At 37.1% G+C, this 23,338-nt stretch overlaps 2 protein-coding genes across 3 annotated transcripts; both read left to right on the forward strand.

Annotated features, from left to right (window-relative positions):
• Window positions 1-1,115: 1,115 nt before the first annotated feature.
• clta (clathrin, light chain A) lies at window positions 1,116-9,891 on the forward strand. Of its 2 annotated transcripts, XM_041982238.1 has the most exons (7): window positions 1,116-1,395; window positions 2,091-2,119; window positions 3,221-3,338; window positions 3,970-4,081; window positions 5,333-5,386; window positions 7,385-7,420; window positions 8,724-9,891. In XM_041982238.1, the coding sequence occupies exons 1-7, from the start codon at window positions 1,218-1,220 to the stop codon at window positions 8,893-8,895; spliced, it is 699 nt and encodes a 232-aa protein (XP_041838172.1). In that variant the 5' UTR covers window positions 1,116-1,217; the 3' UTR covers window positions 8,896-9,891. The 2 variants fall into 2 exon arrangements, with proteins under 2 accessions (XP_041838172.1, XP_041838173.1); XM_041982239.1 differs by lacking the exons at window positions 5,333-5,386; window positions 7,385-7,420 and having other exon boundaries at window positions 1,118-1,395.
• A 1,246-nt stretch (window positions 9,892-11,137) lies between these two features.
• nansa (N-acetylneuraminic acid synthase a) lies at window positions 11,138-14,780 on the forward strand. The gene is made up of 6 exons (XM_041982202.1): window positions 11,138-11,404; window positions 12,470-12,685; window positions 12,781-12,880; window positions 12,973-13,127; window positions 13,425-13,691; window positions 13,823-14,780. Exons 1-6 carry the CDS (start codon window positions 11,273-11,275, stop codon window positions 14,030-14,032), a joined length of 1,080 nt encoding a protein of 359 aa, XP_041838136.1. The 5' UTR covers window positions 11,138-11,272; the 3' UTR covers window positions 14,033-14,780.
• Window positions 14,781-23,338: the final 8,558 nt, after the last annotated feature.

The following is a 23,338-nucleotide window of genomic DNA, read 5'->3' on the forward strand; positions in this document are numbered from 1 at the left end:
AGAAAACAAAAGTTTAGATATCCATTCGTCTAGTGTCCATTCTGCTTTAATGCCAATTAAACTGCTATGTGCTCGCAGTTATATTAATCTTTTTAATGGTCACTTTGCAGCAATGAAATCCTGGGGTTGACTTGGTCTCCTCAGAACAGCTGAACTTTAGATGCATCTGCTTCTTGAATTCCAACAGGAAACAATTATCCAGCTTGCTCCTTGGAATACAATCATTTAGTAATTTCCTTAGCTGGTAATAATAATGACCTGCTGATGGAGTCCTTGTGAGGATCAATTTAGTTACTTTTTGATAACCGTCATTTCTGGACATTTCAGATACATTTTTCAAACTAGCATTTTTGCTGGTACTCTTGAATATCATACTGAATAAAACAAGTAGCATAAACAGATAACATATCTAATAATTCTGTTGTTTGAATCCTACTAGAAACCCTACTATCATGTACCACTTCTTTAAACTAACAGTAGCAGTGAGTCTGCCCTTCCAGTCTTCTTGCAGTTCAAGTAATTTCACTCTCAGATTGTTCTCGGGTTTTAAAACATATCCATTTGCTCCCAGCTTCATGCTTCAAGCGATCAGGTGAGTTCTTGCTTGTCACTTGAGCTCTTTGAGACTGTCAGTGTTGTTAATTATTAAGCGGTGGGACATTATGCTTGGGCATGACCAACTATTGCTAGTTTAAAGCCTTAGTTGGTGTTTGACTTAAGGCAAGAAGACTGATAAAATAGAAAACAGATCCAAACTAAACGTTCAAATAATAATGTATGGCAGAAAACATAGTTTTGCATGGAACTGGCAACAGCAGGATGAGGGGAGCTGGCCCTGAATGGCTTCTAAGGCACATGAAAAAAAACTTCCTAAGAACATCAGATAGTCTATATTTTATAAGAGTTAAACGGAATTGCCTTAAGATACCGAGGCTGCGGATCTTTTTACAGTTCGGACAGTTGCAGTACACGTAGCAGGTCATGGGACCCGTGTGCAAAAATTCAAAGATTCTATTGGTCTGCTTTTGAAGCAGCCGTTATGTGATTGGTTATAAATACTGTCATTAACAAATCTGATTTGCGATTGGCTGCTATTCAACTTCCGCTTCCCTAGCGTTTTTTTTTCTCCTTTTGCCCTTCTTCCCGTTGATCTGATCGTATCCTGTGTATTGCTACACCTGCTCTGTTTGTCATATAATTCTTTTAACACATTCACCATGGATGATTTTGACATGCTGAACGCCCCCGCCGCTGGAAATGGTGTCGGCTCAGAGGAGGATCCTGCTGCTGCTTTTTTGGCCCAGCAGGAGAGCGAAATCGCGGGGATTGAAAACGATGAGGGCTTCAGCATCCTGGACAGTGGAGAGGTGCCCTCGTCGCTGGGAGACTCTAATGGTGTGAGATTGCTGTGTCAAGCACAGAAAGTTTGCATTCTCTTTGTGTTGTACTGCTCGAACGGTTATAATTAACTTGGGAGGATGTAAGACGCTAAATGATAGCTGTTCTCTGAACACAAACGGTAATGTGACACCGAAGTTTGTGCGTTTTTAGCTAATGCTAGCCGTGCTAGCAGATTTATCAGATTGTCGGGTTTAGTTAACACTAACCTGTTAAGTCGATTTATAGAATCCATATATTGACATATAAACCCTAGAACGACCCCTTAAAGCATGTTTCATGATTACACAATTTACTAACGGCTCTTAGATGAGTTAGGCTTTATGATAACATCAGTCCAACCGTTCTTGGCCGTGTCATTCATTTAGCCTTCCGTTCAGCTGGTTACTCATGCCCAGTGAGCCACAAGGTAGTGATTCACGGGCTAATCGTACAGACAGAAGAGAAAATTCCTGCATCGTAACAACCTTTGGCCACAAATGTCATATTTCCTCTTAGCTATAGTATTGCTGCGGGTTAGCATTTCCTACATAGAAATGCTGACCTGTCACACTAGGCATTGCGCGACGATCTTGAAAACATTCTGAAGGATTGCAGCTAATTCAGCTTTTAGACATTATATATGTAGTCTTTTAATTTGCTTCTTTAATTTGCCTGATTTCTAACTGCTCTTGCATTTTGTCGTTTTTCAGATGGTGCTATCAACGGAGATTTCCATGGGGTAAAGTTCTTTACATTATTTTTTATTAGATGGAATTTCATTCTTGAGTGAGAACATTTCTACCATCTAATTTCAGATTATTCAGATTTAGCCTATTTTTTTTTTTTTTTTTCTGTTGCTGCTAACTGCAGAAATGATAATCTGGCTCCTGGTGCTCCTGTTTTAGTATATTGTCAAATTGTACTGCTTTGGGGTGTATTTGTTTTCATAATGTCAGATAGGAAAATAACCTAAACATTGTCAGCTGGGATGAAAAAACATTTGTCTCAACTTTCTGGTGTGTATATATAATTTTGAGTGTGGTAAAGTGTGATCCGATTTGTTGACATGCAAACTGTTTATTTATTTATTTTATTTATTTATTTATTGTGTAGTTGCATTCCCCAAAATTAGTCACATGACAGTAATGCAAGTAGTAGTAGTTGTGTAGGGAAGACAAAGTTCAGCAGCATAGGCACTTTTGGTCAAAGTTGATCCATAAACTCTGCACAAAGTTTTCTCTCTTTCGCTCTCTCTCTCTCTCCAGTGAATTTTGAATAACCAGAAAGACATTTTTAACCCTCAGATTATCTGTCTATTTGTGTTTCATTGTCCATTGGGCTTTATCTTTAGTAATGTTGCCATATTCCAGATAATTACAGATTTAGTTATTATGAACTACATATTTTTCTTAAGAAATGAAAATGCATACAGAGATTTGTTGTGCTTTATGTTTATATCATGCAAAACATTACAAAATGGAATGCGTGTAATTTCTGTTCATTCATGGAATAACAATGTCTAAGCACTCACTTCAATATTAAACTCTGGGGGTTGTATTGCTGCTTGTTGGTGACTCCAGCTTCCTTTTTCCTGTGCTGTCATTGCAACATTTCTTCCTTTTGCACTGTCAGGACTTTTGCCAGTAAAAGAAGCTCACTTTTAAGACTGCCTGTAAAGAGGTGATTTCAGATGCAGCTTTCAGGGAATAGTCATAAATAGGAATATTTGAATACATCAGGATTACAGCTTGTTAGAAAGTTCCACTGATAGAAATGTTTATGTGAAATAAGAGTTAACTGATTGTTTTTTATGTTTTTTTTTTTGTTTGTTTTTTTGCAGGAAAGTAATGGTCCATCAGATGCCTATGCAGCAATTTCCAATGCAGATCGACTGCGGGCTGAACCTGAAAGTCTCCGCAAATGGAGAGAGGAGCAAAGAGAGAGGCTCGAAGTGTTAGGTCTGTGCATAGTTTAAAAATTTTGTTGCAGGAAAGATGATGGACTAATGTCCTCTCAGACATGATAAGTTAAGACTCATATCTATGCCAGCTGATAGATTCCAGCCCAGCAGTTATTGGGTTTTGTTTGTTATAATGTAACCCTTGTACAATAATTAATAATCCATTTTCAATTTCAAACTTTCTTTAACCGACTCCAAAAACTTAAGTGGAGGTTGCTTAGTGTCTGTAATCGAATGTCTTTGCTAAGCGATTAAAACTGAACTCTTGAACAAGACACTGAGGAAAAATCAGCAATAAAAAACAGAAGTCTATTGTCCATCCACTTAAACTCTTAGGGTTTTTTCTGAGAATAAAGACAAGCATAACTAGTGCTTCTAGTAGAAATTATACCATAAACACCACAAGTTTAACTCCTCCTTCTCTCATCCGTCTTTTTCTGCCGCTGTCTGTGTTGCTCCATCTTCATTCTTTTGCTTAACGAACAGTGATTGAGTGCTCTACTATTGTAGTTCTACAGTAGTAGATCACATTACAAGAAATGTATGTAAACAATATATTTGTCTGTCTTTTGTTTTATAATTTCTCATTTGTTTATTGTGTACTTGTCTTCCATCATCTTCCCCTGCAGATGCTAACTCCCGCAAGCAGGAGTCTGAATGGAAGGAGAAGGCCAAGGTGGAGCTGGAGGAGTGGCATGCCAGGCAGAACGAGCAGCTGGAGAAAACTAAAACCAATAACAGGTACTGATTTCTTGGCAGGATGGAAACAAAGCCACGAACAGATATACTGGTTTGCACATTCTTGTTAAGATTTGATTATTATCAAGTAATTATGCACTTTCTTTATTAGATAAAATATGTAATATTAAACAGTATAGAAAGGCTACAGATTAAGCATAACTAATATTTGTATATGTAAGTACCTCACCAGCAACAATAAATTCTCAATGCAGAACCCGCCCACCTGTACAACGTTCTGCATAGCAAACATTTTTCTAGTACTAATAATCTGCAAAAATGCTGAAAGTCCTGAAGTTGCAGTTGAATCCTTACCCAGTTTGAGATAATAAAACGTGAATGCCTCACAGAGACTATTGGAGAGATAGTTGCACTAATGCACCCCAAATACAACCTGGGAAACACTTAATGAGAAATGCATTGCAGATTGCTTTTGTAGAACCTGAAATGTGCTACAGAAGTGGCTACCTTTTTATTATTAACCATTTGTATCATATCATCTTCAGAGTGGACAGAGACCTTTCATTGTGGATATTTGGGGCTTTGGTTTTTTTTTCTTAACCAATAAATGGTGTGAATCAGACTCCACAGTATCAACCCAGCACCTACGGCTGATCTTTCAGACTTGTTTAGTCATTTTTAATCAGGAGTATTCATGGTTAAACTACATCTACTACTGTAAAAGACGATGCTGTTTTTTATGTTTAAGGTACAGAATTTGAATTTAGATTCCTGACTTTAAAATAACATCAAATTATCAAAATATAATTTGCTTTATCTGTCTTTGGCTGCTCTTATGAGTTGAAAATGTTTGTTTTTCTTACCTATGATGGTACTCCAAGTCATTCTTCAAGGTTGGCAGGTCTGCTGCTCTGTACTTTCTACATAAACGGCGGCAGCATACTGGATTATGACACTTTGATTAGTTTAGAAAATGGAAATTTTAACTGACACATTTCATAGTTATTCTCTAGCTTTAGTAATTTGTCTTTTGTGCTAGAGGTTAAGGTGTTTCATGTTCTATCGTTTCCTTGAGGAGGATAAGCGCAGTCGGCTATGAGCTGCCCTGACTCCATTAGACTTGGGCACACATTTTGAAGCCCCTTTGAAAACCTGAGCCTTTGTCTATAGACTTGACTTTTTATTTTGTGTGTTAACTGAAAATACTTGTTTCCATCCTCTCCTCCCTTTTACTGCTTTCTCTCTTCTCTCCTGCCTTCTTGCTGCTCTGTCGTGGGGCGGATGTTTGTTCAGGGTTCTGGACGAAGACTTCTACAAGCAGCCCTTCTCTGAGCTCATTGGTTATGTGTATGTCGCTTCAACTAACATCCTCCTGTCTTTTTGTTTACTCCATCTGTGTGACACCATATTCATCTCATTAGTGAGGACATTAGTTGGCGTTACTGTGTTGCCATGTCTTACCTTCATCTTTTTAACAGCCTGTAATTTGTAGTTTTTTAAATTATTTTCCAAAGACAATTGCTATAATTTTAACCCCATGTGTCAGCATGTCATGTGAGCAGATGCTTGTCAGAATATTTCATTAAAATGAACAAGTGCATGAAGTTACCTCAGAGGTAGACCGATTCTTTCATTTGGCTGATTAGAAGGTTTTGCAAATTGTCTTATTAGTGGAAATTGGTTCAGCAGTGGTGGAGCAGTCAGTAGTCATAAAGATAATCACATAAAAATGTATTATTATTATCCATAAAGTTCCTGCACTCCTTTAACACTAAAGGCTTGAAAGGAACCACAAACTTTAAACTGCTTCTGTTTTCATGTGGATTTGAGATCATTTTATACACCATGAAAAAAACACAAAAACAAAATAAAACTGCAGTTTATTATTCTGCCAACAGGTTTTGAAAGCAAGCTAAATGTTTCCAGCTCCAGGTTGAATGCAGGAACAGCTGATTTAATATTTGAAATGTTAATGTATTTTTGTCTTGCAGAAATTCTCTAATATATATTATACAAAAACACTTTTTTATTCTTTGTTTATAATAAATGATGGGTGAGAGGGAAATAAGTCATGCAGCTGTTACTATACTTACATACACCACAAATAATCAGGATTTTAATTCATTTTGAGCACATTTAATCAGAATTAAGAATATAGTTTTTATATTTTGTAATGGTCCAAGTAATCGACTAACAGCATTTTTCTGCTCCTGTCATATGTGCACATAAGCATCCACTGTCGGTCTACTTCTAATTTACACCCAAGCTAGAAAATCCTCAGTCACACCCTATAAAAATCATTTTCATTGTTTTTATAATTGCCTGTGTTGATTCCTTTATTTCTTTCCATGGTGTTTTCTAGTCATCTAGTCAAATACAACCCATATATGTCTTAACTATTAACATTTGCTTGTATTGATTGTGTAAATCTTTAGAAAGTGTTGTTATAATGCTGTTATGAATGTTATTTTTGCAAATGACTCAAAAATAAGTTATTTAGTTGTAGCATGCTTATAGAGCTGTTTGAAGCGATTGTGTCTTAATTTGGCTTATTTGTCTAAACTAAAAGGGATGACGTCTATCAGGGGCTGAAATTGATACTTTTAGGGTAATTCATCCAGCTCCAGACAGCTCACTATTAATGTTTATATAGTTTTGTGGTTTAATTTGATTCAGTGAGGAATTCATTTCGATGTAACGCTAAACACTTCATAAATGTTGCCATATTTTCTGGCTGGTTATCATCCCACAGATACCCAACTGCTTCAAACTCACTTGTTGCATAAAAATCTTTTAGCTTCTCTGTAGCTACTGCTGTCTTATAGGATTACATGCTAATATGCCCAGCTAGCTGACCAATAGCTTGAGCTGTGCAGCCTTTGTTTTTTTTTCTGTCTGGCTGTGAAGTTGGCCTTTCTGTGGTTCCAGGTTTAGGCTAACTCATACCACTTTTTCTCCTTACAGCGTTTCTGAAATGCCAACAGACATGCTAATAGTTCATAAAGACCCCTTGGGCTTTAGTCATGTAAATATCACTTCCCATACTGAAGTGTGACAGCATAAGTAACACTTGTTATATATTCTAGAAATATCTGACAAAAGTGAAAGCTGGTCAAATTTATTTGCAAATGAAATAACCAAAAGCAAAGGCTGCACATACCTGATTTTCAAGAGGGGAAAAAAAAGAAATTGAGAAAAATTGTTGCATTTGCATGCTGGCTTTCAACATCTGCAACTGGCTCATTTTTGCTGTCTTTTATTTCATTCTCTCCCCCTCTCTCACTTCTGAATTCTGACTTGTGAAACTGTTTCTCCCTGTTTTCTTTTCCTATGCACCTTTTAAAGCACACACATTAACCATCCTTGCTACCGCCTAGACCAGTTAAGTAAAAACATAAAACCCCAGAACCTCCAAGTACTTTATATTTTTGCCAAGGGACTGATGCAGATTTGTGACTGTGTGTGTTCTAGTTTACCTGTCCGCCAGTTAGATCCACTGCCTAGGTAGAAATTTAGGCTTAATCTCCCCTTTGTGATGTTAGCATCCTCTTAGCTCCTTGTGTATTTGCATTTGGTTGTGACAGTGAATGTTCATTAGCTTCTCGTCCCTTATCTTGCTTTGTGTTCTGTGTTCAGTTTGTAGCTGTGTTTGTTTTAAGAGGCAGGGTGGAGACTAGAAAAATGGAAATATGTGTAAATAGAAATTAAGTATGGCAGTGGTATTTTGTGGGTGGATGTGATAAGGACGTAAAATCTGTGGTTTGCATCTTAAAATTGCTGTGTGTAATTGTAGTGTTGATATATTGTTTTCTTTTTTTTATCTTTTTCTATCTTTAAATTGTTTTGTAGTGTTTTTTTTTTTTATTATATTTTGTTATTATTATTTTAAACACATTCTTCACTGAGAAGTTTTTCAGTTTTTTCTTTTCCACACTGACACGTCAAATATAAGAAAACTCATTCTTTGCTACGACTATAAAAAGCCTGCTCTTCTGCCACAGCAAAATGCATGGCTAAAGCCCAGTAGTGCTTCCAATTTATTTGGGCTTGGTTAAAAATCAGAACTTGCCTTTACTGTTCCCTTTTTAATCAAGGACAAGTATACGGATGAGCTTATTATTATATCCCTATACTTGTTTAAGAAAACAAGCAAGAGGCAAGCTTAGTCGTAAGGGTGTGGACAACCCCCCCTAGTTCTGTACAGAACTGTGTTTTTAACCAACCAAAAGTGCTTATTAGACCTTAAGTTATTATTTCAGCTTAAGTTTTTTTTTTCCTCAAACCTTTTTGTTTAGTGTTGTGTATGTTGTGTTATGTTTTAAAAATGCTGGTGACTAGTTTTAATGTACGTAGAGTTGGGGGTATGCTGCAGGTACTGAAGCAGGTTATTTCTTCGTGGATGTAAAGACAGGTGGTTTGTCTCTGTGTGGCGATAGGACCGTCCTGGCCTGAGGTAGACTCTGCTGAACTAGAAGTCCAACCCAGCTGAAAACTATTGAAAGACAAATATGGACATCAGAACAACATTTTTACTAAACTGTATAAATTCAAAACCAATGAAGTACCCAAATCTCTGTGTTGGTGCTCAGCAGAGGACTTTCTCATGGCTGTTTTTGGTATATTTGTGTTTTACTTCTTCCTTCACTGACTGTTCTCTATTCCATGTCCTATCTGTTGCGTGTAGAGCGGCTGAGGAAGCCATGATTTCAGATCTGGATGAGAACAACCCTGGCACGGAGTGGGAGCGAGTGGCTCGGCTCTGTGACTTCAACCCCAAATCCAGCAAGCAGGCCAAAGATGTGTCCCGTATGCGCTCCGTCCTCATCTCCCTGAAGCAGTCCCCACTGGTCCGCTAGGCACCAATGTGTGCTGAGGGCACCATTCCATATCATCTTTTTTTCCACCAGCCCAGCAACAGAGATCACAACATTTGTATTTTGAGGACAAGGGACTTTCATCCCTTCTGTCCATATCTATTTGCCACAAACTGCCCTGTTAACCCCCCCTCCCAGTGGAAGGAAATAGCCAGTGGTCCTTTACCCTCATCTTTCTCCTCCTGACAGGACTGTAATTAGCCTTGATGTACCTGCTCACCATTTCTACTTCCTGAAAAATGTATCTGTGCACCTCTTCAGCAGACCAGTTAAGACCTTCTAATGCTTTGCCCTTGTTTAAGAAACTGAGATCAGGACCAGTTAGATTTGCACCAGGTCTTATGGTCTGTGTTGTACTGTAAGGGCGGTTAGTTGGGACACTAAAAAGGGAAGGCATGATGATTGTTTGGGCCTAAAGCTACACTACATCCTGCTTCTTATGCCTACCCCAAACACAATTCCTGTAAGGCTGTGTAGTATCTCTTATCTTGTCAACCTTCAAGGGTTATAAAAAAATCTAGTGGTTTTATTCACATTTTGCCCTCCAACATATCGTTTCATGTTCTCCCTCTGAAAACCTATCAAAAGGTTTTCCCTTTTTCTTTTCTAAGGACCAAACTTCAGATTCATTGTGTTTACTTCGAACTGTGTGTAGTGTGTGCTTGTGGCATGTTGTTATATTTTTCAATCTATGCATTTTCTTTTCAAAGCTTCTCCCTCTCCAGTCAGAACTGAACAATGTCCAGGCATTACAAGATATGTCACCTGTTTTTGTGTGTGTTAAAACCTCAACAGTGTGTGTATGTACTCTATGCGTGTACCTATGTACATATACAGAAGGCAATATATACAGTATATAAAACATTTATGACACTGAAATTAGACAGTTGTGGTTTCAATGAGAACTAGATACTAGTCAGTTTGATCATGTGTGTTCATTGTCCATTTGATTTCAATATCAGTAAAAAGTAAATGAGATTTGCTGTCCTGTCGTCCTTCAGCTGAATAGTTAATGGATTTGTTTGTTGCATTGAATATGGTGCTTATATATCCTGGAAAGATTACACCAGTAGCACAAGCTGTAGTTATTCATCCAAATATTTGTCAACAAGGAGGGACAGTAATGTCTCTGAAAGCAGGCACATGACTTCAGTAGCCTTGCTCTGAGTCATTTAAACAAACACAAAGCTTATAGGTTAACATTCACCAGCTCATCAGACCATTAAGCTACTGGAGGACAGCTGTGAAGTTTGGTTAGTGTCCCTTCCCTCACCTTCTACAATAATTAAGTTACACCATAATGCAGATTGTAAACAGTCATTTTTGGTTTAAGATTTGATCATGCTAAAGTTAATTTTAATTTAGCTGCTCATTTACGCAATTATTAGGTGAGCTCCACAATTATATTACTTTTCATTTAGTGAACCCAAACAGGAAAAGTTTGTATCACCCATTCCAAGCCCATGCACTCATTTCTTTAATTTGAGGGAAGTAAGCATCAGTGGTTCGAAGCTTCCTTCAGAGACTACAAAGGGAAAGTATTGTTTAGAAACCTTGCTCAAATTAATTTCCCTCAATGGAAGGAACAAACGGAAAACCCTCAGCTGTTTTCCTGAAGGAGCAGGTCTGTAAAGAAAAAGTGATGCACATCCTGGAAATGACAAGGTCATTTCTTTTTTGAACTGTGATTAAAGATGAGGTACTGAAACTGTTCTGCACTGTGAGTTGCAACAGATCTTCAGGAAAAATTATGTCATTGCCAGAAGAAAATCTAACCTCCACCTCCACTTCTGAATTCAGTTTCATTAGTTTGCAAAATAGACGAGTCTGATATTTTGAATGTAGTAAACTGATTAAATAAAAAAATGTGGTAAGGTTATATTTGAATTAAATACTCAATTTTGACTACTTATTAGATACCATTCATTCTGCCTTCCGTGCATTTATAATTAGTAATATTTATGATGATCTTTTTATTAATATTATTTCTTAAAACGCGAATTGTCCAGGGTGTACCTGCCTCTCGATTGCTTGCTAGAACTCCAGCTTCCCGCAGCCCTTAATTGGAATGAGCGGTATAGGAAACGAGTTAATTTTATTTTTATCTTACACAATTTTATGCTTGTACTCCAACCTGCTACACAGACATAATAAATATATTTATTATGTCGATGATCCGCTACGTCAACACGTGACTACAAATACGGAAGTTATACGCATCCTGAATGTGCAACACAGTAATCGCTCCGGTTAGGGTACTCTTTCACTCAGCCCTTGGTCGCGACACTCTTCCTTCATTCGTCTGTCAAATAATTACTTTCATCGTTTGTGTTTGTTTGTTAGTCAATCTGCTATCAAAATGCCTTTAAAGTTTGAGCTGTGTCCCGGTCGCATGATCGGAGGGAACCATCCGTGCTTCATTATTGCTGAGATTGGACAAAACCACCAGGGAGACATTGACATTGCGAAGAAAATGATCAAAATGGCAAAGGTAAAATTAAAATTATTCCAGCATTTTCTGTGTATTATGGAAAGTAATATGTATTTTAATATCACGCTCGCAACACCTTCTTCTTAGTCTTATTCAAACCGCCACGTGTAACCATTTTTATTGCTAGATTTTAAGTTTCTCTTCCTTTGGTAGGAGTAATTTTCTACAATACGTCGAGCAACAGAATCATACAAGATTTGGGGAGAGTTTTGTGGAATTTTAACGACTTTCTTAAACAGAATCAGCTCTTTTAAATATGATGTTAGAATGAAGCAATTCCTTTATTTCTGTTCCAAAGTACAACTGAGCGATTATTGCAGGAACAGGCGCCAATGCAAGTGATTTGCTTTACTTTGTGCCTGTTTTTAATCATTAAATCTGTACGCATCAATTCATAGTTCTAGAAGATGGCACCACTATTGGGGAACTGTAACATTAGCTAGTTGTATTCACTCAAAATTGACAGATACATCTTAGAAGTTACTAAACCATATAGAGTCAGTACAGGGCAGAGGAAATTGTACAATATAGCTTTCCAAAATCACAAAACTAGGATCAGGTAACAGTGATCAAATACATCTTTGGGCGTCCTCCATATATTAATAAGTCATGAAGACAAAAAAATCATGGAGAGGATGACATCTTTCTTCGGTCCATTGTCCACCTCTTCCAATTTTCAACCGCTTCAGGTTTGGCAATGACAGCTCTTTCATTGTCTCCAGCTTTATTAAAGAACTAACATTTTGTTGATATTGGGTTGAAAAGATATGTTTTTTATTGTTATTTGCAGTCAGTTTTGTAATTTGATTTCTCAATATATTATATTTTAGTTCTGACCAGTTCTTGTCACCAGGCTTCTCTATCATATGTAGTTTTTCATGGCATATACTAACATTTAAACAGTTTGTTTTCCAAAGAACAAAAGATCACACATTTTGAGATATGCACACATCATTAATAATAATAAAAAATTGTTATTGCTTCTATGTTTCTAATTTATCCTCAAGTTTCTAGCAGAAATATAGGGGTTAACAATATCATTTTGTTTTATATCTATCTTCACAGGACTGCGGTGCAGACTGTGCCAAATTCCAGAAGAGTGAATTAGAGTACAAATTCAACAAGCGAGCCTTGGAGCGTCCATATACCTCCAAAAACTCTTGGGGAAAAACATATGGTGAACACAAACGCCATCTGGAGTTTAGCCATGAGCAGTACAAGGAGCTGCAGAAATATGCAGCAGAGGTGGGAATCTTCTTCACAGCCTCAGGGATGGACGAGGTAAGAACTTCTCTTTTTTTTTTTTTTTTTTTTTGTTGTTCAGTTTTTGAAAAAATGCTTTAGTGAGTTTAACTCCATTTTTTTTACACTATTAGAAGGCAGTGGAGTTTCTCCATGAACTCAATGTGCCTTTCTTCAAAGTGGGTTCTGGAGACACCAACAACTTTCCCTATTTGGAGAAAACTGCTAAGAAAGGTAAGACTGACTCTTTACTGACTGATATCCTGGCTTTGATTTCTGCACATGGTACGAATTTCTATGCGAGGCTTTTCTGTTGTCTGTGTCAGGTCGTCCCATGGTGGTATCCAGTGGGATGCAGTCGATGGAGACAATGCGTCAGGTGTACAAGACCGTGAAGGAGCACAATGAAAACTTTACCATCCTTCAGTGTACCAGTGCCTACCCTCTGGAACCTGAAGATGTAAACCTCAGAGTGATCACGGTAAACAATATTTCTGTTTTAAACCAGTTTCACACATAGACACCAGAGAGTTTGTGCAAAATTACGTCTGGAGTCTTTAAAGTTTCAGGGGATTCATACATTTTACAGCATAAGACTTTCTCCTGGAGATGGGTTCTCCAGCGGGGTTAAAATAAGTATTTGTGTACTGTATTTCAATGTATTGTAAAGCATTTTATTAGAAAAGTGCTATGTAATGCAATCCATATATAAATTAAACCTTAGAAGTTTCTGTTTCTTTCAATATTGATGACATATACATCCACATGTTGACTGCAGGAGTACCAGAAGGAATTTCCTGATATTCCTATTGGGTATTCTGGCCACGAGTCAGGAATCAGTATTTCGGTGGCAGCTGTAGCTCTGGGAGCCAAAGTCATTGAGCGTCACATAACCTTGGACAAAACGTGGAAAGGGAGTGACCACGCAGCCTCACTGGAGCCAGCTGAACTGGCCGAACTGGTTCGCTCCATTCGGCTGGTGGAGAGGGCAATGGGAACGGGCCTCAAACAGATGCTGCCCTGCGAGAAGCCATGTCACGATAAGGTTAGTAAACCTTTCTTTGTCAGGAAAGTGTGTAAAAACCCTCCAGCAGCCAGTGAAACAGTTTTCATTACGATTCAGATTAAACATTCCAGCAGGAATAATGCCATTCCCCTTTGTTGTTTTGCATCTAGTTGGGGAAATCTGTGGTGGCCAAGGTGAAAATCCCCAAAGGAACCGCTCTGACTCTAGACATGTTGGCAGTGAAGGTGGCTGAGCCCATGGGTGTAACAGCTGAGGACATTTTCCAGCTCGTGGGTAAAACTGTGATGGAGGACGTGGAGGAGGATGAGAGTGTCACACCAGAGGTGGTTGAAAGCTATGGCAAGAAAGCTAAATGCTAGAATCAAAATTAGTTTGGAAGTTCGTTAAAAAGGAAAGAAAAAAATGGGAGGAAATTTTGTTGATTCTTGGGTAGATGATTTGGAAAAAATATGAGATGACACTTGGAAGAGTTTTGAGGGTAATTTCACTGACTGTGGGTGAAATGTCTGACATCTAAGTAATGGACCATATGTAATTTGATATGATTGGAAAGTTGGGTGAGGTGGCAATATGTCATAGCAGCCCTTGTAAATCATTCTCCCCTTTAATTAATCTCAGCCAAAGCATTATCACATTTCAGAAAGTGGCCTTAACATAGTATTTTTTCTGGCAAACACACCGATTTATTGAGAGGCTTGATGGTATCTCAGACTCCATACTGATGCAGTGCCTCCAGATGTTACACAACCACCAGATGTAACTGTTCTTTAAACACTCTTTGCATCAAACCTTTCATCTGCACTGCAAAGAATGAATACATGGAGGTGAAGCCATCATTGATCTGCAGTTCAGAATGTCACAACCTGCCTGTTAAATTCATCTACAAGAGCAAATGTTTCTTTGCCAGATTTATAAAACTTACCACCTTGTATCCATGACAACTGATCTTTTTTTGTTCATTAACCAGCTCTTACTGCGTCATTTCAGTCACTTCATAAAATGATGATCTTGGATCTTAATGCACAGATATAAATATTTACATGCTTATCATTGGTCTGACATGTTCTGTAAAAATGAAACTTTCAAATAAAAATGTTGCCAAATGCTGATGATGTCCTTTGCACACACAAAGTCCCTCTAAGTACACTATATGCATGGACGTGCTCATACGATGGGTACAGTATTTATAGTTTGTAACAGGCTATATGATGTGTTGGTCCCCTTTGTCTTCAGAATGGGCTTAATTCTTTGCAGCATTGATTAAACAAAGGGTTGGGAACATTTCTCAGAGATTTGGATCCATACTGGCATGATAGTATCACGCAGTTTCTGCAGATTTGTTGACTGCACATCCATAATGAGAATCTCACTTTCCACCACATCCCAAAGATGCTCTATTGGATTGGAATCTGGTGACTGTGGAGGAGGCCTTGTAAGTAAACTCATTGTCGTGTTCGAGTAACTAGTCTGAGTTGAGTTTTTGACATGGTACATTATCCTGCTGGGAGTAGCCATTAGAAGATGGACACACTGGTCATAAAAGGACCTGAGTAATGCTGCTGACATGATCAGCATCATCAAATTCCAAAGTGACTGATGACCAAGGGGAGCAGGTACAGAGTGAAAAAAATAGGACCAAACACCAATCCCTGAGGATCCCCACAGGGGACAGTGTGAGACCTGGACCTTGAATCACCCATAGGAGATATTAGGCCCTACTGTACCTCATGTCAGAGAGATATGATAAACCAGTTTAAGATAGTGTCACTGATTCCAATGATGTGTTGTAACCTATCGAGGAGGATGTGGTAGTCAGTCATATCAAATGCAGACAGATCGAGGAGGATGAAAAAGGAAAGTGATTCTGAATATGCCGCCATCAACAGATCATTAGTGACTGATTAGGACTGTTTCTGTGCTGTGGGTAGAACAGAAACGAGACTGGAATTTTTCAAACAGATTGTTGTACTTGAGGCGGTCCTGAAGGTAGACAGCATATGCTTTTTTCCAAGTAATTGAGCAAGTGGACCTAGATTAAAGTGACCTGTAAAGTGTGTGTATATATATATATATATATATATGTGTGTGTGTGTGTGTCAAATTATTTCAATGGTCTTAGGAGCAATATAAGTAAAAAAAAAGAAAAAAAAAAAAGCAAATGATAATAATAAATACCAGTTTATAGTGTATGTTTCATTTTAACATCAAAACAACACACAAAGTCTTTGATTCATTTACTAAAATGGTTTAACATCCACAGAAGCAGATCCGCTTTAAACTCTTTATTTATAATGAATGACTTTGGTGTCATCTAGTGGTCGCCTTAAGTAAGACAACAGTAATTATTTATCCTAACTGCTGACCTGCACACATACTGCATGCACACTCCAGTCATGCTACTGTGATTGCTTCTCTACAGTTTTTATTTGCAAGCCCACTTTTCATCTCATCTAATTTCCATTCTCTTCATACTTATTACATTACAGCACACATTTAGGGCATCATAGCAAATTAAACCAGTTAATGTTACATGGATCGTAAGACTGTTACATCACTACACACAGGGCACAGCGTGCATTTAGATTCAAACAGGCATGAATCCAAATCCAAGCACCTAACAAGGAGAGGATCATCATCACAGCTTGAACAAGGATTTAACATTTACTTGGGATTTCTTTACGACACCCAACATGGATCAGTTTAAACTCTGTTAAGTATGAGAATGGGCATTTGTGAATTAGTGAATAGAAATACTAGAATCTTTGTTTGATTTTTAATAAGGATTAGTAATCAGCCTCATTGCTACATGATTAAAAACCCTGCCTGCTGCATGGTCCCTGGCCAGGTGTAACCCTTCTCTCTGCTTCTGAAGACCAGAAGTTAAGAATCTGCAGTTTTCTTGTGTTAGTATGGGCAGGCTGTAAAAGGTGCGGCCATATAAATCAAATCAATAGCAACGCTGTTTCAACCCCCACCATAGCCACTATTATATGATCTGCATCGTAGTTTAAAAATATTTCATTTTTAAAATACCTTTTTTCACTCTTGACAGACTTCCAGCTTCTGCTGACAGAAATATAAAGTGAATCACTTTCTCCATCATTGAAAATAATAAAATATTTACATTGGGAAAAGACACTAACCATTGCTGACTGGATGTAAACTTCAGACACAGATCTGTTGTTTCTCAGTGCAAGTGGAATATACGTATTTTCTGGGGAGGCCTTGTCTATTTCATCAATACAATATCAATCCATTTTCTGGGCACATTACAACAGCAGACCTGTCCCTCCCATTGTTAACATTTTGTTCAACAATAATGGACAATGACTGTGTCATTCAGTTATTTTTTATGGAGAGGATGCACACGGCATTCAAGTAATTGCAAAGTTGAGAGTAAAGCACCTCTAGATTAGATTGCAATTTTAAACGGGCACTCTATAAGTTAAATTAAATAGATTATTTTACAAAGTTGAAAACATTTTTGTTTTCCTTTTTTATCATCCCCATGCTGGGATTTTTATGTGGTGTGGTTTGATGATTTTTCAGTGGACTTAACTTACTTTATATAAGAGCTTTTATAAGAGGCAGAGTTAAGGATCAGTCATTAATTGATGAATATTTTCTCTGGATGATTTTCCAGGTGTAGCACAGTATTAAGGCTTGAGAGGTCTCAAGGAGTAAATTTTTCCACTGCAGGGGGCCTGTGTGCAATAGCTGCTGTCATTAACTTTTGGATCAAACTAGCTTACTTGCTGTAAACCCATGTTTAGGAAATCCAAGACACTGCATATATTTGAAGCCAGAGAAGTTCCTCTGGGATAAATTATTGGTCCTGTCTTTTAACTTATGTTCCATTTTGTGCATCTGATCTAAAAATTCAGTTGTGTGTCTTCTCACATGAGACTCATCATGCAGATGAGTCTCAGCTTTAATCATTCATGATGCCTGTTGAAGTTCTGACCCAAATCTGGTTCCAAATAACATCTCCAGTCATTAGCCCTTAAGCTTATGATACAAGAACTTTAACCAAAAAAAGTTGGTGTCAAATTCAACTGGCAAATGAAATTTAATAAATATTGTTAGGTCAGATGTCCTTTCCAGTCATTTCCATTTGGGGAACATTGCAAACAAACACCCACTGTTATATCAGAACTCTAATGAGCTGTGTATGCGCAGCTTATGGTTTTCACAGGGTTTGATTTTAAAATACTGTTTTAGTTTATTGTTAGTGCCTTAAAACTTTATTCAGATTCGGATTCAAATTTAGATTCAGATTTAGATATATTTTTTAGTCCCACAGCAGGAAAATTTGCAGTATAACAGCAGCAAGGCACAGTGGAAAATAAATAGTAAGAAATGAAAGACAGAATAAGATAATAATAATAAAAAAAAAGATATTTGGCATAAAAATCTGAAAAAAATTATTAGTAGTAGTTGTAATAATAATAACAATAATAATCTTTTTTTTAAATAGATGTCATAGCTGTCAGTCATAGTGAAGGGCAGCCAAGCCAATCTAGTCTGTTTCTCTATAATCAGCAACATATGGCTAAAGGCATCACACAAAACAGGTCCAAACTAAAAACAACATATGCTACACATACACTTGTAATATGCTTGTTCTTGAAATAATGCAACTGGCATAAAATTAGCATACAAATGACAATAGCCCACGATCCTATTAGAGTCTACTGCTGGAAAGTGATTTAGGTTTGGGGATTATTGGTGGCATGCACTAAGGAGTCAGCATATGCCACTGAGCTGTGGGTGGCCTAACACGCCATTTTTATCTCAGTGGTGCTGGCATGGAAGATGTACCAGATACCATTTCAGAGTTAAAGTTAAACAGCTCTGTCCTGTTTTAGATTTGAGCAAAACTATATATTTTTTTCACATGGAGTGATCGTTCATCTTTCTATACATTTCTACCCACTGTACATCACTAATCTCTGTCTTCTCACTGACACTGGCCTTCAGCTGTCAAACAAACTGATCTGATTGGTTAAAAAGAAGTTGAAAAACTTTTATGTTCCCTTTTGTTAATTTTGACATATTTAGCAACAGCAACAAGCTGCAGCTAATAAACATGTCTCATAAAGTTGTAATTTAATTAAAAAACATAAAGTTACATCAAACAATTGATAAGATTGATAACACAAGTTGTGTTTGTCTTGTTAGTTTATGCAGGAGTGAAGATTGAGGTGTCGAGCTCTAGCATAGAGCTCTCCATTTTTCTGTAAGATTTCATTCAATCTACCAAATACAAAATTATTAAACTTAACGAAGAGATGGAACATGAGCAAAGGAAAAGACTGTTAAAATTTGTTATGGATCCAGGTGCATTTAGAAATGCAAAATGGAGCATTATCCTTCATAGTGCATGTGCTCCCTGAGTGCCCTTCTAGTCGTGCATTTGTGCGAGGAGTGAGCTTACTGAACAGCCAGTTCTCTTGGGAGGAGATAAAGACTCGTTATATAGATCTCTCTGATCTCCTGTGCTTTCCCTACTCACAGAAATAAGGCCCCTCCCTTTCTCCTATATAACTTAGCAACTATTTTAAGCAGGAGCTTTAGTCAATAAGCTGCTGCTGATCCCAGCTTCACAAGGGAACATCTTTGTTTCTGACTTTTTCACTGCCTGGGAACCCAAAGACAACTACTTCTAAATTTAACATATTGAAAGAAATAACTCAAAGGGTTGTGTGACTATAGCTTCATGCAAATTAAGATTTGCAGGTGTGATGAAGTTTATTTAATGTGTGTTTGCAGAAATTTAAACTATGTTAAAGTCACCCTGATATTATTTATCACTGTAAATCAAGGGCGCTCAGAATTTTAATAGAAAATGTTACCAATAGTCACATAAAGAAGTTTCTTATGTCAGAATTTCAAGGTCTGCCTAAGATGCACTTTAGCTTACTAAGAATGAGGTTTAAGTTAGCTTGGTTAATTATGTAACTAGTTTAACCTTTTCAGGACATTACATAGCCCTTAATATAGCAGCTACAACCCAGATCCATCGCTAAGGTAAAAGTGTCACCTCAGGACATGACTTTGCCTCTTGGAATTACAGTTAAAAACCCAATTTCTGAAATGCAGCAAAACTTGAACCTATCTGATGTAACTTGAAAGTTTCTATGCCAGGAGGAAGCCTGTACTTGGTACAGAAACGCCACTGAGTTTTTTTCAGCACAAGCTTGTCTCAGATTGATGTTAAGACAGTGGACACCTTTTCTGTGGTCAAATGAGTTAATGTTTCAGCTTCTGTTGAGAAAAATAAATGTCTGATGCCACACGGCAAAAATGAAGAAGTCTGTTGTCAAAATTCCAAACCCAGTTTTTCTGATAGGAGATGTATCTGTGTTAGTGTCCTGCAGTGATTTGCAAATGTAAGAAGGTGATACATGACTTGCAACCTTGTGGCCTGGTGGGTTTGACTGGTCTGCCTGCAGTCCAGATATGTCTCTTACTGAAAATGCATGAAGCAACATGAATATGAAAAATGTTCTTTAATCTTATAAAGCATCTCTGGGTTTATTGAAAAGCCCCATATAAAAGAAAATTTATTATTATTGTTATTATTATTATTAAGAGAATACAGTACAGGCACGATGCAAAATGGATGTCAAAGTAACTGTCGGTAGGGTACGCGTCAAAAATCTGCATATTGGTGGTGCGTCTTTAAAGGGCATACAAAAGAAAAAGCAGTTAGGAAAGCTTTAAAATTCCATACCACTAAAAGAAAAAGGTTTTTCAAAGCTTATTCATACACCTAGAATGTGAATCTTTTAAATAATATTGGATTTGTTTGGAAGGAGCTGTTAAATATCAAGTGAATATTTTTTCTTAAATTAAATTAAATTAAATTAAATTAAATTAAATTAAATTAAATTAAATTAAATTAAAGTGCACTTTTATAAAACAACTAAAGTTGACCAAAGTGTTGAACAATTTCAGAAGCAAAAGTAAAGCACATAATAAAACATTTACAAAAATGGACACAGAAAGGAAATAAAAATGAGATGTTTTAAGAAGATCACAATCCTCTCCACTGAGCGTGCTCCTGTTCTTTACTCAACAGGATTGTAGTTTAGGCTTGTAAAGGAAATAAATTACAATAATTATGCATATAAGGATGAACAAATTATGTTTGTTTCCAGTCATTTTGCAGTATTTTGTGATATTTGAATATTTTAAATTCCTGAAAGTCTTATTTTAACACTTTCCTTATCACAACACTTCTCACACATTCAAACACACACTCTTCTATGAGACAGTATGTGACAAATGAAGGCACATTATGCACTCACCTTCTGGCTGCTCAGGCTTACAGTTCTCACGTGTAAACCCTGATCTGACCTTAAAGTCTGTGCATGCAGTCATGCTGTGAGATCAGCAGCAAATCAATAACTTAATTAAAGAAAAATATGCCAGTGGTCAAGCCTTCACAACCAGGTCTCTAGTTACAACATCACTAATCAGATGTTTCACTAATTCAGGTTATTTTCAGCTCCTAAAACCTGACGAGGATCTGTAACAAGACTGCGTCATAGGTCCAGTATAAAGAGAATCCAAAAGAGCTGTGTCATGGATTTGTTTCAAACTTTCTGCATATTTACAATCCTCCTATTATACAAAGAAATACAAAAGGATATTAGAGGTCTGCCGAGACTTTGACTGGAAAGCTATTTTGGGCAACATTGCAAAATTGCACTTTCAATTTAATTTTTTTCATTTCAGTATCTTTCACCACAGTTATTTAACTTGTAGGATTACTTTTCTTATTCATATGGTTTGTTTACAGAAGAATAAAAGAGATATATTGAGAATTTTACTGGTGTCAAACAAGATATTTGAAAGATGAATCCCTGGTGGTGCAAGCTTTGTAAATATTATTTCCAAGAGTTTACAAAGTGGAGAGCTTCATGCATTTAAAAAGTGACTAGTTCAAAACTAAAACAAGGTGCTTATTTTAAAAAAAGAATTAATGAACATGAGTCAGGATGAATGTGAGAACTCACTCCAGTTATTTTCCTTTTCAGCTTTTCAAGGATTCAACACTGTTATCATTTCATGTCCTGTACATGAAATGTGCTATACAAATAAACTGCCTTGCCTTGCCTTGCCTAGCTGACTGAAATTTCAGTAAGAAAAACATCAGCTTCATTTTCTTTTACTAATAACAGATTAGTAATAACAGATTACTATTAACAATTCAAATTCCTAATTCCTCTTTTAGGCTCTTGAAATGAGTTTGATAAATTAGAAGTGAGCTATGCAATTTTACAGCGTTTAGCTAATTATAAATTCCCAGAATACAATGAATTGAACAATAATACTATCCTCCCAGACCGAGAAAAAGACAATGAACAAAAGTTTTCCTTTTCTGCAAAGCCTTTTCATAATTTTGGAATAATTCAGATAACTTATGGAGGGGAGGTTTATAAAAAATTATAAATGCTGTTGTAATTCAGTATTTGAAAGTCACAGGGTCTGATTAAAGTCTTCGGCTTTTAGCTGTGTCAGCATTATTTGGTTGCACTATGTGGAAGCAGGATTGTCTGCTGAGAGCAGCTGTTGCACCCAAGCCAATTACAGACAAGAAGGAAACAAAAGACAAACAGCAGGGTTATGTCACTTCCAGCATCTTGCTGTTCATAACGTAGGCAGTGCAATCACGAAGCGGATGCTGGTCAGAACGACAATGTACAAGAGTACATTTTGATATAAAATATAAATTTGTGCCTCTTTCATTAATTCAAAAGCTGTTTTCATAAAGTGACAGGAATGCTATGATCTAATATTGTATCAAACAACAGGCCCATCAGGCTCTAAGTTTGTTACATAACTGCAGTGTTAGTTTTTGCTCAGTTTCTTTTATCTTTGGTTTTTGAGCTGGGAAGAAGGTGTGATCTAGTGAAGGGTATTGGGAGGATAGAAGCAGAAAGATCAGTCCTCAGTCTTGGACAGACAGATGGAGAAAGGGAGGACCAGGAGGAAGGAGGCAGTGTCAGTGAGGGGAGGAACAATGAGAGGGAGGGAGTGGCCCATTCTGACCTCAGCTCAGAGATGAAAATCCTCCTGCGGGTTCACTGTTGGGACCATCAGATTGAACGCAAGACACTTGGGATTGTTCTGCTTTGGGTTTGAAATTGCTGGAATATTTCCCCAGAAATTCAGGATCTGACGGACTGCAACCTGCTCAAGTGCTTCCTGCAGAAGAGGAGATCTCCAAGTGTGGTATGAGAACCTTAGGTAGTTTTGGTATAAGAACAAAAGCAGTAACATATTTTTTATTCACTCTAATGTCTTAAAAAAGTTCAGACTCATTCATTAAAAGCTACTTTTGAAGTAAAGTTTTTCAGATTAAAAAACCTTTAAAATTTTGTTTGAAGTAACTGATATTAATTTCTCAGCTGAGCAAAATTCCCAACACAACTGAATCAAAATTTACAGAACTTCAGAGGTGACCTTTTGCAGTTTGTTCAAGTGTGTTTGCTTCAAAAGTAAACAACGTGCTAATTAATGCCAGCAGCTCTTATTTGTCATATAGTTTTTTTGTTAGTGTCTGCTTTATGACTTTGTGCAGTGGTGCATGAGCATGGCCTGAGGCTAATCTAAGTATATCTTCTCAGGGATTAAATTGTTTCTTAATGAGCTTT

Source organism: Melanotaenia boesemani, chromosome 4 (assembly GCF_017639745.1).
Source record: "Melanotaenia boesemani isolate fMelBoe1 chromosome 4, fMelBoe1.pri, whole genome shotgun sequence".
NCBI classification, from domain to species: Eukaryota; Metazoa; Chordata; class Actinopteri; order Atheriniformes; family Melanotaeniidae; genus Melanotaenia; species Melanotaenia boesemani.

Bases quoted from the DNA above. Each gene is read 5' to 3' on its own strand.
- clta (XM_041982238.1), top strand. From the start codon at position 1,218: ATGGATGATTTTGACATGCTGAACGCCCCCGCCGCTGGAAATGGTGTC. The intron at 4,082-5,332 runs GTACTGATTTCT...ATGTTTGTTCAG, and splicing joins AAAACTAAAACCAATAACAG to GGTTCTGGACGAAGACTTCT. The intron at 7,421-8,723 runs GTTAAGTAAAAA...TGTTGCGTGTAG, and splicing joins CCTTGCTACCGCCTAGACCA to AGCGGCTGAGGAAGCCATGA.
- nansa (XM_041982202.1), top strand. From the start codon at position 11,273: ATGCCTTTAAAGTTTGAGCTGTGTCCCGGTCGCATGATCGGAGGGAAC. The intron at 11,405-12,469 runs GTAAAATTAAAA...CTATCTTCACAG, and splicing joins AAATGATCAAAATGGCAAAG to GACTGCGGTGCAGACTGTGC. The intron at 13,128-13,424 runs GTAAACAATATT...TGTTGACTGCAG, and splicing joins TAAACCTCAGAGTGATCACG to GAGTACCAGAAGGAATTTCC.